This window comes from Gadus macrocephalus, chromosome 13 (assembly GCF_031168955.1).
Source record: "Gadus macrocephalus chromosome 13, ASM3116895v1".
In the NCBI taxonomy this organism is placed as follows: Eukaryota; Metazoa; Chordata; class Actinopteri; order Gadiformes; family Gadidae; genus Gadus; species Gadus macrocephalus.
Genome location: NC_082394.1, coordinates 11,119,476 through 11,138,348, shown reverse-complemented (window position 1 = coordinate 11,138,348; position 18,873 = coordinate 11,119,476). Strand labels below are relative to the sequence as shown.

The window sequence follows — 18,873 nt, the reverse complement described above, 5'->3', positions numbered from 1 at the left end:
TGGATACGATATCAAGGGTAGTACTATTAAAGAACAACACGTATACGGTATCAAGGGTAGTACTATTAAAGAACAACGCGTATACAGTATCAAGGGTAGTACTATTAAAGAACAACACGTATACGGTATCAAGGGTAGTACTACTAAAAAACTCCACTTATACGGTATCAATGGTAGTACTTCTTAAAAACAACACGTATATGGCATCAAGAAATAGTTCTCCTAAATAACTACATGTATATGGTATCAAGTGGTAATACATCTGAAAAACAACGCGTATACGGTATCAAGGGTAGTAATACTAAAGAACCACATGTATACGGTAACAAGTTGTACCACTACTAAATATCTACATGTATAAGGTTACAAGTGGTAGTACTCCAAAAATACTAAACATATAGGATATCAAGTGATAGCACTACTAAATAACTACATATATAGGTACTACTACTAAAGAACAAAATGTGTCGAGTAGCTGGCAGGACTGTCTCAGTTTAAAGTATGTCTAGCCTATAGCAGTTCCACATGGAGCTCCCTTTCCATCAATTACCAGAGATTACTTGTCGAAATTTCAGATTTTGCATCAACAAGTAAAGTAATGACATGCCATTCTTTTGGTATTGAACCTTCTTTCTTAATTAAGCACCCACGGCAACGCGTGTTGTGGCTTTTTTGTAAGGTTAAAGAAATATGTCCTTTAACACTCTTCCTCACCCCACGTACTATGTTGACTTTAGTGCACTGCTCACATTTAGCATGTACCTCACCTTTTTTGATACAAATATTTTGATATTAGATTGAACTTTAAGTCTGATCATCCAAACGCACACTGCTCAACGCACGCCCCCATCTGGACTGAACTAAATGGTTAGGAAGAGATGAGCAGTGAAACATGTTGTCTTCCTCCTCCAGCTATCTTGGCCCTTTACGTTCCACCAGTGCACCGACCCCTTTTCTACTTATAATTAACACAGCCACAGGGTCAACTGCCTCACTGTTGTGATACTCTCTCTATCACTCTCTCCCTCTCGCCCATTGTTTTAGTTGTTCCACTTCTTCTTTGACATTTGACATTTACTTTCTTGCTGCCTTTTGTTCGTTTTTTTTTTTGTGCTGCTATCTTTTTGGTTTGGCTCAGTTGTTTGTTTGTTCTCAGCGTATGTGTGCTGGTGTCTGTCTTGCCCCACACATCCCTCAAGAGAAATGCTTTGCTCAAACTCTGCTATTCTCCAGCTTTTTATGTTTTTTGTTTTTTCTCCTTCTTCCTCTCCCTCTTCCTTGGATTTGAACACACAAAACATCATACAAAGAAGCTCCCCGAAATACTGAAAACCACACCCGACACTGTAGAAGGGTTTTGTTTTTTAAATTGGAGGACAAAATTCTATCCCTCCTTCAGCAATGTTTTCCCTATGCTCCAGTTGCTCTAGTTCAGTTTCATCCGTCCACTACATCTCTGCTCTGAACTCAAGTCAATATAATGTTTCCTCCCCCTTAAATCACTCCAATAAACTGAATGCTCAGTGCCCCATCCTTCTTTTCATTAAGAAATATCGCTCGCTTGCTTAAGCTCAGATTTTCTTGTGTTGCTACATCCTCTCCTTTTTGTAAGTCAATGGAGACCCCTCGTGGATTTGATTCATGGCATCTCGTATCACTCACCGCCTGCTTATAATTTACTACATCCTCCTAATTTCCTCCACCGCCGCTTGCACTCAAAATGGAGGCAGGAAGCTGGGGACAGAAAGGCCTGGCACAGCGGAAAAAATAGAGACTTGTAACAAGTCCAAGTAATGAGTCTAAAGAGTTCAGTGGAGTGAAATGGAGACTTATTTCCTCCACCATCGGTCTCCCTGTCTGCCTGCTGGCTGTTTCCAGGGCTGGAATGTAAAGCTAGTCCCTTTCCCTCATGGCGTGTGAGAATGTGCCGTTGATAGCTGTGCAACTGTAGGATTGCAACGCATAAAGATCCAGTCTCATTACCCCATGTTGGAGTCGTACAGCTTCATTGAAAACGTCTAATACACATTGGAAATATACAACCTTGTATTAATAATTGAACTCTTGCACAATTTACCACAGAGCAATGCAGTCCCGAACGACGGACTGCTGGGGTAGATTGATGATTAGACTGATTTGGGGTAATGGTCCCCTCTGGGTATTTTCCGCCTTCATTCAGTTCAGCCATTGAAGTGATGTGTGAATTAAAGGTATGGTAGGCAAAACAGCTGTCATGGTATTCTAGATTTTGTAAGTGCCCAACCGAAATGGCTTTCTAGCTTTAGGTCTGACCTGCCTTGTGGAAGACTCTGGTCAAGCGCAGGGGTCAGAGTACGTGCAGGGAGCTGGGTAGGAAGGTAGACAGGCAGGCAGACAGGCAGACAGGCAGACAGGCAGACAGGCAGACAGGCAGACAGGCAGGCAGGCAGGCAGGCAGGCAGGCAGGCAGGCAGGCAGGTGGGCCGTCCAATCATTGCATTCGGGCCGAATTCAATTATTGGACAGGTTTATTACGGGCCAGCGACAGCAATAAATATATATTTAATTTTAAATTTGATCTATACATTTGATTTATTGATTTCTGTCAGATGCAAAGAGAATTTACATTTAGAGAGATATCTGTAATTTGGCATTTGCGTGTTAAATTGATTCATTCCCAATTCATCATTGTGCGTCCCAGGGGCAATTCTAGGATCAGACCTCAACCCCTACTGAGAGTCGTATATGCATACAGTGCAAGTATGGCATTAGGGCAAGAAAGAAGCCATTGCTTAAAAAATACAATAAAACTAAATCACCAAGAATCTGTCTTGAAATGGAAGACATCCAGAAGAGTCTGTGCTACGACGTAGAGAAGACAAGTGAAGTCCTTGCAACTAGCTCTTCCACTTTGCTGCGAGTCATCCTGTTCCAATTATTTCTTTACCACTTTATTTGCAATCATTTCACTTCTGAAAATTCTGAACTGCGCCATGAAATTCCCTACCTACTTTTCTTCTTCTTCTAAATATTATTTCACAAAATTATAATGTTGAGCAATACTCATTATTTGTAAAATAAAAATACTGTGAAATTGCCAATGGTGAATCACGAAGGGGAGATTGCTTGGTAAGCATAAGCTTTCCGTTAGCCCCTTCAATTGACTTGCAGAGTTACTGTAGCCCGGCTCCTAATTTGAGGGAAAGAAGTATTTTAATTATTTTCCGAAGATTTCCAATGTGTTCCGAATAGTTTCTTATTAAAAACGAGTCAGAAACTGTAGGAGGTTGGCTGCTGGCTTTTGAAAACTCCCCTTCTGGACTAACAATAATGAATTTGGAATAAATCAACTCGTATGAATCTGGGTAGGACAGGCAAAAGTCAATTTACAGATATCTCTACTATCCCTTTAACGTGTCAATTGACGTGCGCAATCACGTGTGAATTAACGACCACATTAACGACCACATTAACCTGCCGATTAAACTGCAAATTAACGTCCACATTAACACGCCTATTAACTTGAACATTAACGTGTTTCAAAAATCACCCGTTCTGGTGACGAGAATGACGACGCTGGCAATACTGACGGGTGTGTGTCTCGGTCGCGCCAGGGGGGAAGCCGTTCTTCACACGGAACCCGGCCGAGCTGAAGGGGACCTTCATCAACACCAAGCTGAAGAAGAGCCGCCGAGGGTTCGGCTTCACCGTCGTCGGGGGCGACGAGCCCGACGAGTTCCTGCAGATCAAGAGCCTGGTGCTGGACGGCCCCGCCGCGCTCGACGGCAAGATGGAGACAGGTGGGTGTCTGCAGGGGGGCCCCGGTGCCTCAGCGGGTACAGCGCGTACCATAAAGGCTCAGTCCTGAACGCAGCGACCCGGGTTTGAATCCTGCCCGTGGTCATTTGCTGCATGTCCTCCCCTATGTCTCCCATACCTCCCTCTCTACCTCACTCTATAATATAAAAGCATACAATACTATAAAGCATACAATTTCAAACGTAAATCTATAAGAAGGTGGGTGTCTCCAGCCAAATACCAAATCTTATCCACTCCATCGCAAGGGTGCCCCTGCTGTTCTGTCTGCTGTAATGCCTCCTGCGTGATATTTAACCGGGCGGATGAAACGCACTGCTTAATGTCAACTCCTCCCCCCCCCCCCCCTCCTCCCAGGCGACGTCATCGTGAGCGTGAACGACACGTGCGTGCTGGGCTACACCCACGCCCAGGTGGTGAAGATCTTCCAGTCCATCGGCATCGGCTCCATGGTGAACCTGGAGCTGTGCCGCGGCTACCCGCTGCCCTTCGACCCCGACGACCCCAACACCAGCATGGTGACCTCGGTGGCCATCACGGAGAACAAGGAGCCCATCATCGTCAACGGGCAGGAGTCGCACCACAACTATGACTCCCCGCCGTCCAGCCACGGCAGCCACGGCAGCAACCACCTGGCCAACAACGGCGGCGGCGGGATGGCGCTCAACGGCCTCCCGCGGCCTCACAGCCCCTCTTCGGCCTCGGAGGCGGCGGGCAGCGAGGGCCAGACGCTGGCCTCGTCCATCGCCACGCAGCCGGAGCTCATCACGGTGCACATGGAGAAGGGCGACAAGGGCTTTGGCTTCACCATCGCCGACAGCCCCGGCGGCGGCGGGCAGCGGGTCAAGCAGATCGTGGACTACCCGCGCTGCCGGGGCCTCAAGGAGGGCGACATCATCGTGGAGGTGAACAAGAAGAACGTGCAGACCATGTCGCACAACCAGGTGGTCGACCTGCTCAGCAAGTGTCCCAAGGGCACCGAGGTCACCATGCTGGTGCAGAGAGGTGGGTGCTTTGCGCTCGTCATGGCGCTGTGTGTTTTGTGATTTATCGTATGTGTTGCATGAGTCGCACCCTGTTTTGTTATTTAGTATATTTTTGGCCGTGTGGGATTTCATTGTCACACAAAGGCTTGTATTCTGTTTGGCTTTTTCTTTTTGATGCATTCGGTATACAGTATATGTCGTGTTGCGATGCAGTGGCCACCTCCGGCATGAGGTTGTTGGATCACGCGGCAGTGAGAGACTGCAGCCTGCTGTGGCGGTTCCGTCTCCCAGCATATTGACTACCTTATTTAGTTATCCACGCCAGGAGATGACGGCATCCTGAAAAGCAGGTGGCAGGAGAGGAAGACTGGAGGAATAATGAGAGATTAGAAAGGAGCGACACGAGGAAACTGACGAAGTGAGACTTTGTCAGTGAGTTGTTGAGTTTGAACATACGGAACAACGAACTGATCGAGGAGATGAAGTGATGCCAGGACTGAACCGCCAGTCAGAGCATTGACAGAGGGAGTTGAAACAGAGATTGCAGGCTTATCTAACTTTCTATCTATCCATCTGTCTATTTATCCATATATTCATCTGTCTTTGTGTGTGTGTGTGTGTGTGTGTGCGTGTGCGTGTATGTCTCTCTCTCTCTCTCCATTCCCTCCACCCCCTGTGGCTTGTGTGGGCTGGTTGTGAATCTTTCTTGTCAGGTTTAGTCAGGCTTAAATGTGCCCTCAGTCAAAGGGCCAGAGCAAGACCGCTTAAAAATAATTTGCATCATCATGTGTACGATTAGCTTTATCTGTGGCCGTGAGTGTTTTGCGACGTCGGCACACATGTGTGTGTGTGCGCGCTTGTGTACATGTGGTAAAGTGTGTCGTCCCTAAATGGCAATTATTCCGTGCGCCGGCCGACCGTCGGCCGCATTCACAGTGCAATCTTGCTCTGGTCGACACCTCAGATTGACAATCGTCCCGGCACAAAACCCTTGAATTGGACTCTCAGACGCACACACTCACAGGTTACAGATGAAATGATTGCCTTTTTCTTTTCTTGACCAAGCCTTTTAAGGTAGCTCTCTCTCTAGCATGGCACTGTCTGCGTTTGAGCTGTGCGTCATGCTTACCAGAAAGGTCAGAGGGCAGTACGAGCTACCCATTAAAGTCAGTGGGCGGGCGTTGTCACAGCTCCTTGGCTAAACCTTTTGTCATGCAGGAGATGATATCAGGAAGGCTTACGAGGGGGGACCTCGAGTCTTGGATGATTCAAGTCCTTCATTGGGAATGTATTCAGTCAACGTCTGCGGTTATATTCAATAAATATATTCGAATCATATCGGAATGTTGTGCATGTGTTCAGTTGGGGGAGGGCGGGGGGCTAAATGCAACAGCATTAATTGGCTACTAGAAGAAAATGCCTGTGAGTTATACTATGTTTTTGTTGTCGGGCGGGGGGTGAATTCTCTGTGCATTTTGCTCTATTACATTTTTTTCGGAAATGTCCTAGTTGTTTATTTGATAACCCCTATGTGTAATCCTAGCATTTTATATTTCGAAGGAGACCACATTCTGGCCTGTCTTGTCTAAAAGGATACACAATGTCAGGAAAAAAGGTCTGGCAATTTGGCAGCGTCTAAACCATTAAAGATGATTTAAAAAAAAAAAAAGTAAATTGCAAACTGAGTCAACAGCAGCTGTCATGGCATGCCCCACGCGAGGGTGAAAATGGTTCTCTCTGTCGGTAGGGCACTTTCGCTGTTCTGCTAAATTGAGTGGTGCCACATTTGCTCTATATGCTGAAACTCATCATTCACATGTACTTAACTTTTTAAATCAGTGAAATGCTTCTACAATCTCTTTATTGATGCAGGTTTTGTCATGAACGGCTGTGAATACCGCGTGTGATCAGAACGAATCGAGCTGCGTCGGATGGAATACATTTACATTATTATATATTATGTTAGCCTACTAGGCTAATATTACCATGTATGTTCTGTCAAATTGAATGCAGATGCTCACCTTAATGGACGTGCACATTGTCATTATACTGTCAAAAAGACTGTTGGGAGAGTCGTGTGGCGGAAGTGCTGCAATCTCATGGTGGTGTTGGATTTGGGATCACATTCAAGCATTTACTTTAAACCATGCAAAATGCATTGATATACTGTATATTTGACGTCATTGACCAAAAATAATGAAACAGCCTTATCTGCACTATCCCTTTTCACTGGATAGACAGATGGCATGGTCCACATGAAGGGGTTCTGATCACGGCGGTGTGCGTGTCTGATGAGACAGGTATCCTAGGCAATGGACGAGTTGTTGCAGTCAAGAGACCTTCAAAGCTCCCAACACGCTGTGTGATTCGAGTAATTGGTCTGTATTAGCCGCCAGGCTGGCCTTGGCTAACGGTGCAGCTTTTAAACTCCAGCCATGTGTGCGCATGCATGTCTGTGAACACATGCATGCAAGTGTGTGGCACGTGCTTGAGTGTGTGCGGTTGCAGTTTGTTCAAGCCCAACTCGTCCTGATTGGCAGGGGTATTTTGCGGCAAGTCACATGATATTTTTTGTACTTGGCAGTCTTGTCGTCCGTGTCTCTCTCCCCCTTCTGCTCCCCTTGTATTATACTTCTGACTGCTTTTGTCACACTCTCATAATAGCATCGTCCTGACAACCGCCTCGGTTCAGGTGTGTGTCTTGGTGTGCGTGTGTGTGTGTGGGGTAGCAAGAGCAGGGGGTTGTGTTTGGCTCTGTGTGCCTGCCGTAGTAAGCCCGTGGTGGTAACATGCTTCATCGAGGCGTACATGTGTCAACAGCTTCTTCCGTCATGTGTCGTCGTCTGTGTTGATTATACACGGACGCCCCCCTCCCCTCCAGACACATGCTTACCCAGCGGGAGGAGTCGGACCCCCTTTATGATGAGATGAGCCTTAGAGCTGGTGCCAGGTCTCTCTCTCTGTCTTTCTCTTTCCGTCTTTCTTTTGTCTGTGTGTCTTGTCTCTTGTGTTTTTTATATATACAGTATATATATATATATATATTTATATATGCATAATATTTATACACACACAAAGAGAGGAATGTGTTAAATTACCGATCTAAGCCAGGGAGACCTTGTGATTGGTGAATGCACACACGCATCAGTCGGGGGCCCGATGTGTACATACATACACACTCATTAAGAGATCCCGGGGCAGTTAGAGTACAGAAGAAAAGGTACTGTGGGCACAGGAGACTGTGTGTATTCAATAAACTTTTGAAGCCCAGTGTGGAAATGTGTAGCATGGATCCTATTAGCGCTCATCCAACCGACACAACGCCCACTGTTAATGCCAAGGCGGTGTCACTTTTGAAAAGCAAGCCTTAATAGGGTACGCATGTGACCGAAACCTCCCAGAGCACCGTCATCTCCAGCACATCGTTCTGGTGGTTTTATACAGAACATGACCAACGGGGACTCCCCGAGTCAACCAGAGGATCTTCCAACTAGGGGTATCCAGAAATAACCAGGCTCCAGCAAGTTGATTTTGTTTCCTCCTCGTGTCTCTCCCGTGGACCGCCTCTGATTTGCTGAAATAACACATTTTTGGCCCCATTTGGCTTGCAGAGCGAAAATTTGAATTTCCACTCCCTTGCCTCCTTTGAGAAGGTGTAAATTCCCAGGGTCTTGGGGGATGCTTGCATCTGCTGGGCTGTCTTTCATCAGATAGAGGGTAGGAGAAGAACAGCCTCAGTCCTCTTTTGTTGTGGAATACCACAGCGCTCAATAGCCCGGTACACCAGTCCAACGCTGTCCCGAGAGGAAGAGAGTCCAGCAAAAGAGCTCTCATCTCGTGGCACACTGCACAACACATTGTCCCGCCTCTCACCTGTTGTTGAGGCCGGGCCAGCTGCTGCTGCCGCCGCAGCCACCGTGAGGTAGTCAGCGCTTGGCTGCGGCCGACGCTGTTGGCTCCGAGCTCAGAGGATAACTGCAGCGCACCGAGGGCGAGGAGGACGGGGGGGACGGGGGGGAGGGGGAGCTAAGGGGCTGAGAAGGGGGGGGGGGGCAGAGCTGGTGTTAGGAGGATGGAGGGAGGGGAGGGGAGGGGGGAGGAGAGGAGGAGGAGGAGGAGGGGGAAGAGAGAGGAGGGGGTGAAGGGAAAGGAGGACAGAGGCAGAGCGGGTGTTAGGAGGGGGGAGGGAGGGGGGGGGGGGGGGAAGAGGACGGAGGGATGTCAGAGGGATCAGAGGCAGGATGATGAAAGAGTGGTGCAGAAAAACCCCCACGCCTCCACCCCCCCCCCCCCCCGCCCCTCATCATTTTTCCCGTCTGTTTATCCCCTCCCCCCTCCTCCTTCTGCTCTTCCCCATCGTCTCCCCTGCCCTCCCTCTTCCTGAGTCATCAGTCACGAGCAACACTTCTTATTTCAATGAACCTGCGGACAGGCCTGGTCCTCTCTTACAGTCTGCGGGCAGGACAGCAGTCTGGGGTTAGTAGACAGACTCGTATTCCCAAGGCTTTCGTCCCCCCCGTCCCCCCGTCCCTGCCCTGTCCCTGTCCCACCTCAGCAAAGTCAACGCTTCAAAGGTTGGGGTCATGTCCCAATGGATCCATGTCAGCTTGCTGGTTACTCTTTCAGAGGCACTGACAGCTGGAAATGAATCACCGCCGTGTAGTTATATTTTAAAGCACGGCAGGCAAAGCTTTTTGTCTTTGTCGTGTTTGTGTGAATTTGATGTTTTTTTTTTCTGTCTTAGGGGCAGTTTAAAAAATGATTTATTGTCCTCTTCCAGACTGAGGGGAGAATGCAATGTTGATCTTTTCATTTATTTTGTATTGAATTTGTGTGTGTGTGTGTGACCATGAGTAGGAGTGGGGAAATTCATTGCCAGGCTAGACGGCACTTATCGGCATAATGGTTGGTGTGTCGGCCAACATAAATGCCCTGTGTCAAAATGCACTCAAAGGATTGGGCTTTTTTTAAACACGTCCACCAATGGCCACATGCACATTAGGACACACCCACACAAACACAGAAATATACACGGGCATCCATCCTGAAATGGATAACCTCAGATGATCCGTCACCTTGAAGGACCAAAGATTAAATCATTGCATATTTTTCTGCGGACACTGTTTGTGTTTTGCACACACTTTGCATGGAGACATCCCGCTGACAGCACCTTCAAAGTAGCGTCTTTGGGAATATCACCGCAAGGATAAGAAAATGGCTGCTCTAGACCTCCGGGCACCGCTGACCAGACTCCAAAGTCAGACGCACCACCGCCCCGGGCATCTTGCATTTATTGTTTTTCCTTTCGATGATCCACCGTCTGTTTTACAAAGGGACATCGATTCTCTCTCTCTGCCCTCGGCCCCGCCCCGAACCCCCCCATTTCACTCCCTCCCGACCGATGTGTGAGTCTTACGTCTCTGTTATCACACCATGGTTAGTTTCCATGGCGATGCACTGCGTGTATCTGCGCCTGTGAATTAGGAGCAAATGCTTCTAATTTCCTTTTTTTTTTGTGCATTTAATAATTGTTGAGCGGAAGTAATATAGAGAAGCCATTAATTGTAGGCACTGCTTGTATCCGACGGCACATTAATTATTGAGTATTACGTTGTTTTTATGAATACAGACGTGCTGCTGAAAGGTGGGGCACGGTAGGTCCCAACAGGTCAAAGCATTCCTCAACAGTTGTGCTCAAATGTCTGCGTTCGGTTCTGTGCTGCTGTGTTAACATTGGGTTGAGCCCCATTTCATGTGCGTTGTTAATGTGGGTTGTTGGTGTTATTTTGGCTGTGCACATTCCCATGGTGGGAAGGCTGAGATTAGAGCAAGACCGGAGTGAGGAATACAGCGCTTGATAAAGTCTGCCGCTCTGAGGATGACGCGCAATCGATGGCGTCTTCATTGCCAGACCGCCAGGACATTTAGCACAGGGAGAGGTTACCTTGAGTTACCAAATGTGTGCGTGTGCGTGCGTGCGTGCGAGAGAGTGTGGTGAGTGCGTCATCCCGGCCTTGGATCTGAAATGAAAGATTTGTATTGATTGAAAAGGTGATTCAGGTGAACGAAAGCTGGCTGGAGGAAACGAGGGGTGCGAGGGAAAAGAGGGAGAGACTCCAGGCAGCTGGAGGGGATCACAGCTGTGAAGCAGCACAGATGTGTGTTAACAGCAATGACAATTTTAGTTTGATGATTGTGTGTGTGTGGAGTGTGGGTTTGAAAGGATCACCCACGAAAGGATCACCCACACAACAATGCCACAGCTACCTACCCTGCAAAAAAAGACCCACCATCAACTAATTGAGGTTAACACTCAACCGCCACGCTTTTTCTTTCTTAACATCCTGGCACGAATTGTGTTTCCCATTCTCATTTCATTTGCATAATTCCATTCAAATGTTTAGTTCACGCAGTGCCCTGGGAGGCAGAGCGGCAAGGAGGAGGAGAGGAATGAAAGAATAGGGGTTGAGAAAGGAAAGGAGGGGCACTGTGAGGATCTAGGCTACACGTTTCTATTTTAACCATCCATTAGTGAGAGTGTGTGTGTGTGTGTGTGTGTGCGGGTGTGTGTGTGAGTGCGTGCGCGCGCTCGGAAAATCCCCGCAAAGGCCACTATCAGGGTGCGACCTAATCACTCTGGCATGTCTGTCAAAGCATCAACATCTCAATCCATGACGGCAGTGGGCCAGTAGTCGTGTGTGCGTGTGTGTGTGCATGTTTATCACAGAGGGAATAGAAATGGAGGAAGGGAGAGATAGAGGTAGGGATGGATGGATAGAGGGCGGGGGGGGGGAGTGCCAGGAAGAGAGAGAGAGAGAGAGAGAGAGAGAGAGAGAGAGAGAGAGAGAGAGGAGAGAGAGAGAGAGAGAGAGAGAGAGAGAGAGAGAGAGAGAGAGAGAGAGGAGAGAGAGAGAGAGAGAGAGAGAGAGAGAGAGAGAGAGAGAGAGAGAGAGAGAGAGAGAGAGAGAGAGAGAGAGAGAGGAGGCAGAGAGTTAGAGCGAGTAAGAAAGCTGGTAGTGGGGGGGAAAAAAAGGAAAAGGCGGCAGACGTGGGAGCAAGCGGAAGGACGCGCAGAGCCTCCAGATGCTGGAGCCCACGACAGCGGAGCGCCGTGCACCGCGGACACAGGAAGATGGTCTCAGTAAGGGGGGAACTGACCGTTGCCTATAATTTAATGTTCAGTATCCTGGACTCCTTCTCCATGGGTAATGCTACGGCCAGGAGCTCCAGCGCACGGCTCTCTCTCTTGCTGTCTCCCCGTCTCCCGCTATTTCTCCTTTCCCCCCCCCCCCCATCTCTCTCTATCTCACGCGCTCTCTCTCTCTCTATCTCTCCCCCACTATCGCTGGCTACTACTTTCCCTCCACTTCTGTGCTTTTCCTCTTGTTTACGGCCGCATGGGATTCTTTATTTTCCTTATTTGGATTCTTTGCTCAGCCCTTGCGTTCCGGCTGACGCAAGCACGCGCACGCACACAAACACACACACACGCACAGAAACACATACACACAGAGCTAGGTTGGCGGGGTAAGTTCCCTAGCGATCGCAGGGGATACACCCGCTGTCCTCTACAGCTGCAGCAGCAGCCCAGCCTAGCGATGGCTACGCCACTAATGCGGATAGATTGCGATGCTTTCCTCGCGAGCCGCGCAGCGCTTTGGACGAGCGAGCACAGGAACCAAGCAGGGAGTGAGAGGAGTGGCGAGATAGAGAGAGGAGAAGAGCGATAGGGAGAGGAGGAAGAGGAGGAGGGGAGGAGGCAGAGGCGAGAGCTCGATGAGAGCAGGCTTCCGTCATCGTTTTGGAGTCCTTTTTTAAAAAATCTGTGCTCCTCATTGTTTGTCTGCTGCTGGGGAAAGTGGAGTTATCCACATTTGGTTGTAACCACTTTCTTTGTCCCTTTTTTTCTTTGTCTCTTTTTTCTTCTTCTTCCCGCTTCCCAGGGGTGGCGCCTGCAAAGAAGAGCCCGAAACTGGTAAGAAAGAACTCTTTGTCTTTATGTTGCATAATAGGACCCAACCTTTTGAATCTCTCTGTGCATCACTCATCGTCTCCTGTGGATGCCATCCATCCACCGATCACCAATCAATGCTGTGCCCCGTGTCGTCCGTCCGTCCGTTCCCCCCCCCCCCCCCCCCCCATCCCCAAACCTTTCCCCTGCCTTCTGTCTGTTGCTCTTGTTGTGTTTCCCCGTGCGGCTGCATGGGCTGCCGTGCGGGGGTGGATCCCCCCAGCCCGCCCACAGCCTCTCCCCCCCCCCCCCCACACCCATACCCCCTATCCCATCCCTTGTTGTGCGAGGGAGAGGGAGGGAGGGGAGGAGGAGGGGGGGGGGGGGGGAGGGAAGCTTACCTTTTGAAGCCATCGCTAGCTTACTGACACTGTGCTGAGCTAGCAGCCCTGGGGAGAGGGTCTCTCCTCCAGCGAAGAGGGAGATGATGGTTGTGTTGAATTCATGTAATTGCTCATTATGTTTTCCAGGGCTATTATGAGGATCTGGCTCCTCCATACGGAGATTACGCACGCAGGGTATGTGATGATGGACGGGGGTGTTTTGGCCCTGATGGTGGTGGGTAGATTTGGTGGTGCTAGACGATAACGGTGGAAGGGTTTGCAGTGTATAGATTACTTAAGGTGATGGTGGTTTTCTTGACCTTTTCCCTCCCTCTTTTTGCTCGTTTTTCAATACAGGACAGTATAATCCTGTACAAGTTTATTAGGCTGCTTGATATGGTGCTGTATGGAGGTTGCTTTTTTGTACACGGCAGCAAAATTGCCTTGCTGGGGGTGGATTGGATTTTCAACCTGCCCCTGTGCTGGCGGAGAATGATGGGCAATGATTAAAGCTGGACTGACAGGCTCGGAGTGAGACGGACAGAGAAAGAGCTGGGGGGGAGGCAGGGAGTGGAGGAGGAAGAGGGTGTTCTATAGGTCGACTGGTGGCCTGAATGGGACATGGCTCTGGGCTGTGCTCTGAGAACTTCATTTTAATTATTCTCTCGCTCTCGCTCTCTCTCTGTCTGTCTCTCTCTCCCTTTGTCTCACTCTCTGTCCCTGTCTCTCTCTCTCTCTCTCTCTCCCTGTCCCTGTGTCTCTCTCCCTGTCCCTGTGTCTCTCTCTCTCTCTCTCTCTCTCTCTCTCTCTCTCTCTCTCTCTCTCTCTCTCTCTCTCTCTCTCGTGTTTCCTTAACAAGTTATTGGAGCAGGAGAAACCAATGCGCCGGCCAGGCCCTGCGGACACATAATGAGTAGTAGTGGAAGGTCAAAAGCACACAGTGAGAACGTCCTCAAAGGCTCGTCTGCTGTGTTTAATGAGGGCGGGAGTTCCACTAGACACACCACAACTCTCCAACCACTTTGCTGATTGGATGCATTCCTTAAAAAAAAAAAATAATAATAAAAAGCAATTGAAACGGTGAAATCCCAAAGGTACTGAAGTGAAGAGTGGTGCTGTCCGCCCTCATCCTTGAGGTTTGACCTTCCCTTCGTATGATTGAACGCCCCACGGTGTGTGACTCACTTTATGGCTATTGATTTTATTTGAAACAGCAGCAGAGGAGATTACGTTCAAAGCCGTACTTTTGATGCCGTTTTGCATTTATAAACAGGCAGTCTGAAATATTGTCACGTTAACGGAAATGTCAGGCGAGGGTTCACGTGGTACAAGCGATGAGGTACATTATCATGGACGGTGGTGTTGCGGACGGGCAGATCCAGGTCATAATTACTGTGGATTTATTGAAGACACAGCAGCTGCACTTTGAAGGCGAAATGCTTTGATATTAAAGTCCCCGCCCCTCCTCCAATCTCCACTGTTGTATCGCCTTGCCGCCGTTGCCTGTGGTTCCTCTCCATCCTAGTCGTTGTTCTGCCTTGGCAGTTGTAGAGTTTGGAATCAATTACAGCTAGCACACACTCCTCCTCAGCCTTGTCACGAGAAGAATTGTTAGCAATTAACTACCATGAGCACTTGTTGGTGCTCATGGTAATTAGCTAATTCTAACGATGTGACAAGGCTCAGGGATTCCGGGTTGTAGTCGACAGCTTTGACAGTAGGTTCGGTTAACAGCCCTGTACACTGCTAAGGCGCCGGGAACAACTGACTCCCCTGCTAAACTCCTGCCTAAGGAGACATATTATTTGATGGTGGCCACTGGAAATTGATGAGGGGTTTTATATTTCTGCCTTCATCAGTGCAATTTGGTGTGTGTGTGTGTGTGTGTGTGTGTGTGTGTGTGTGTGTGTGTGTGTGTGTGTGTGTGTGTGTGTGTGTGTGTGTGTGTGTGTGTGTGTGTGTGTGTGTGTGTGTGTGTGTGTGTGTGTCTGTGTCTGCTCACTTGGGATGAGCCAGCAAGTGTAGTTAATGCAACCGGTCGTGCTCACACATTCCACTCTATTAAGCCAGAGGGACTAGACAATGTATCCACATCATTCAAAGTGGGCTCCTTCCTTTTATTCCCCCTTTGCGAGCTGAATGACTTAATCATGAGACACCACTGTGCGTTCTCTTTACCCCATTTCAGGGGGAACAGTCTAAAGAAAAAATAAAGATTCTTTGTGTTACATAAGAGAGTGCTTTTCTGTAGTTGACAACACCAGCCAACATTAGAGCCTCTTTCAGAAATCTGTTTCTGGTCTGCTGTCTACAGACCACAGGTCTCCATGGAGACATGGAGATCTGTGGTCCTGGAACCTGTTTAACTCTCATCCTAAATCTCCCGTCCTAGCGCGTCCGAAAGCCTCTCATCCCGTCTCTTCCTCTTTCCTTGAGGAAGCATAACCCTGTCTTTCTCTGAGGACATACACTACGCATCCTCACGTCTACCGTTTCCCTCCATCTTCCCCGTTTGGCATCCGTCATTCGTTCATCCCTTCATGCGGACACCCATGCTATTGACCCTTAACCGCCTCTCTCCATCCCTCCCCCCACAGCAGTTGTCGAGGAAGGACAGTCAGAGCAGCTCCCAGCACAGCGTCTCCAGCCAGAGGAGCGTTCACACGCAGGACTCCCCGCTGCACTCCTCGCTGGCCGCCCCGCTCAGCGAGAGCTCCGCCCCCCCGGCCCCGTCCCAGCCGCTGCCGGGCCTGCCCGCGCAGGACAGCCCCGCCGACGACCCCTCCCAAAGGAAACCCGACCCCTTCAAAATCTGGGCCAAGTCCAGAGTCATGTATGAAAGTAGGCGTAAGTATTATTGTTTTGGTGGAGGCATGGTACCTGGTGGAGGCGTACAGGCATGGTACCCTGGTGGAGGCGTACAGGCATGGTACCCTGGTGGAGGCATGGTACCTGGTGGAGGCGTACAGGCATGGTACCCTGGTGGAGGCGTACAGGCATGGTACCCTGGTGGAGGCATGGTACCTGGTGGAGGCGTACAGGCATGGTACCCTGGTGGAGGCGTACAGGCATGGTACCCTGGTGGAGGCATGGTACCTGGTGGAGGCGTACAGGCATGGTACCCTGGTGGAGGCATGGTACCTGGTGGAGGCGTACAGGCATGGTACCCTGGTGGAAGCATAGAGGCATGGTACCTGGTGAAAGCATGGTACCCTGGTGGAGGAATAGAGGCATGGTACCTGGTGAAAGCATGGTACCCTGGTGGAGGCGTAAAGGCATTATACCCTGGTTGAGGCATGGTACCTGATGGAGGCATGGTACCCTGGTGGAGGCATGGTACTCTGGTGGAGACATGGTACTCTGGTGGAGGCATGGTACCCTGGTGGAGGCATGGTACCCTGGTGGAGGCATGGTACCCTGGTGGAGGCATGGTACCCTGGTGGAGGAATGGTACTCTGGTGGGGGCATGGTACCCTGTTGGAGGGAATTATGATTTGAGCCAAGAACACGCAATGGTTCCCAGTCCTCTGTTCCACGTTTTTATAAATATACTAGCGCATAACAGCATTGAAATGCTGACTTCTGTGGGTAGCCCCGTCCGTTTGTAACCCAGTGCAGAACCCGACCCTAGAGAATCTCACTGTAAGACAATAGCGCTCGGTCTACTTCCGGAGACTTTCCTTATTATTAAGTGGGGGGAAAAACTGCATTTCTCTGCTGTGTTCTACATTACATCAAATACCTCGCATCGGTTCGAGATGGCAATTTGGCCCAATTACCAGCCTTGACCCCATTAACACACTCTTGCACCGCTCTGCCCTTTGGAGGCGCATCTTCTGATGAACGGTTGTGTAATTAGCAGCAGTGGTGGGGTGGATGTCAGCAGATTTCTCCTCCCCCCGCCCCTCTACCCCCTGCATGAGCCACGCTGAAGCAGGGAAGCCTAGCATCCCAATTAAGACCATAAGCTGCTCTCCAGTCCATGGCTCGGTGGAGCAGATCAAAATACAATGGATAATAAGTCAAATGAGAGTTGGAAAGTCCCAATAACCTACAACATCTCATCACTGCCCCGCTTTCGCTCTTCCATTGTTTGGCTTCCTAAGACGAGAGGTCAGGATAAGGACAGAGTGTGGGCTGGCTAATGGGCTTATGGTAAAAGATTAAAAATATTTGAAAAGAAAGAAGGCAGTGCTCATCAAGGCTTGCCTTCACTCAGGGCCACTTCTCTTATCAGTGACTTTTAACCGGAGCTTAACCTGGCCTGCCTGAAATCCATAGAATTAGGAAGGCATGGTTTCAGTCAGTGGACGAGTAATTGACGAGATGGTGGGAACAAGGGATTAGTTGAAAATGAAGAGATGAAAATGGACAGAACAAGACAATAATGTATTGGCAAGTACCTTCTGATACTGTGTTCAGCTGTCCTCCAAGAAGCCTGGCGGGTAGAGACCTTGGCTACAGCCAGGATATTAGTCAGCACATGGCCATGGCTGTGAAGGCGGATTCAGGAGAAAAGATCTGAGATCAAGGACTAAATTTTTTGGAGACCTTTTCGCCTCTAAAGTATTTTTAAGCAAATGAAACACGTATTTAAAATTGCAGCAAAAGATTGGAAAAGCTGTCAGACTTGCTTTTGTTTGATTGGGCATCATCTTTTTGTCAGAAGGCTTTGGTGCTTCGATGCTGGGTTCAGATTTGATACATTTGCTTGAAATTGAAATTCATCAGGCCTTGTATGTTTTAGTAGTCACCACAGCCGCCCGAGGTAGACCTGGAGCCAGTCGTTAAGTTATTAATGGGTTCATGCCCAGTCCTTCTTCCTGCACCCATCATTGCTAATGGACACGGCCATAGCACCGCCCTCTCCTCTCCATCACTCTTTACAGGGACAGATTGCCACAGTTAGCCTTTGACTCTGCCTCCACCCATTTCACCCCCAGCTATGTACTGATGGGTCGAGAAAGATGGCTGCTTTCCACAGGGTCTTCAAGCGTTCACTGAAGCAACAGCTTGGCAGCAGGCTGTTTTTCTTTACCCTTCCTTCTGCTCACCTTCTGGGTGTTTGTGGCCCGCCGTCCCTTCGCGGCTCCACAGGATACCGGTTCAAAAGGGCGTTTACCGTATCCAGGGTTGCAGGCTTGTTTATTTTCGGCCACTACGGCTGGGACACGACCATCCAGATGCAGGCAACCGTGCATAAGGATGGTCACGATGCTGCCGGCTCTTTCATGCAAGGCGTATGCATCATGTGTATGGTCAAACACAATCTCTCACCTGGATAAGCCACGGTATTCCCCCTGGTTCCCCGTATCCCAGTAAAAGCCCCTCCCGGAGGACCTCTCTTACCTCCAGTGTAAGACAGAGCGAGAGCTGTCACTCACACCATATGAAAAGGCCAACCGACCTCGGACCCACAGACCTACGACCCTGTGGACGGTGAATCAGACACGGCAGAGGTCCCTCCGTTCAATAATGCATGGACAATTCTCATGTTGGCTCTCTGGTACTTGCCGGTGGGAATGGCATTTGTACTGAGAAGGGGGGTGGAGAATGAAGTTCAGAGTAAATACGCCAATTCATGAAAAGCAGGCCACGGAGAAGTCTCTGGGATTATTCATGTCCTTTCTCCATGATGGCCTGTTTCCCAGAGAGTGGAGCGATGGCTTGAGTGGGGGAGTGGAAAGGCTTTTGCTGTTTCGGGCTCTAGATGGGCTGCTAAATGTGAGACGGATAGACTGTGTCAGCTGCTTTCCAA

The 18,873-nt window shown here is 49.2% G+C and overlaps 1 protein-coding gene across 1 annotated transcript in view; it reads left to right on the top strand.

Moving 5' to 3' along the window:
• Positions 1 to 18,873, top strand: part of magi1b (membrane associated guanylate kinase, WW and PDZ domain containing 1b) — a 108,636-nt gene that overhangs the window by 69,002 nt on the left and 20,761 nt on the right. The window contains 5 exon segments of the mRNA XM_060070114.1: positions 3,594 to 3,779; positions 4,153 to 4,800; positions 12,725 to 12,756; positions 13,263 to 13,310; positions 15,713 to 15,962. Of these exon segments, the coding sequence (XP_059926097.1) occupies positions 3,594 to 3,779; positions 4,153 to 4,800; positions 12,725 to 12,756; positions 13,263 to 13,310; positions 15,713 to 15,962 (1,164 nt within the window).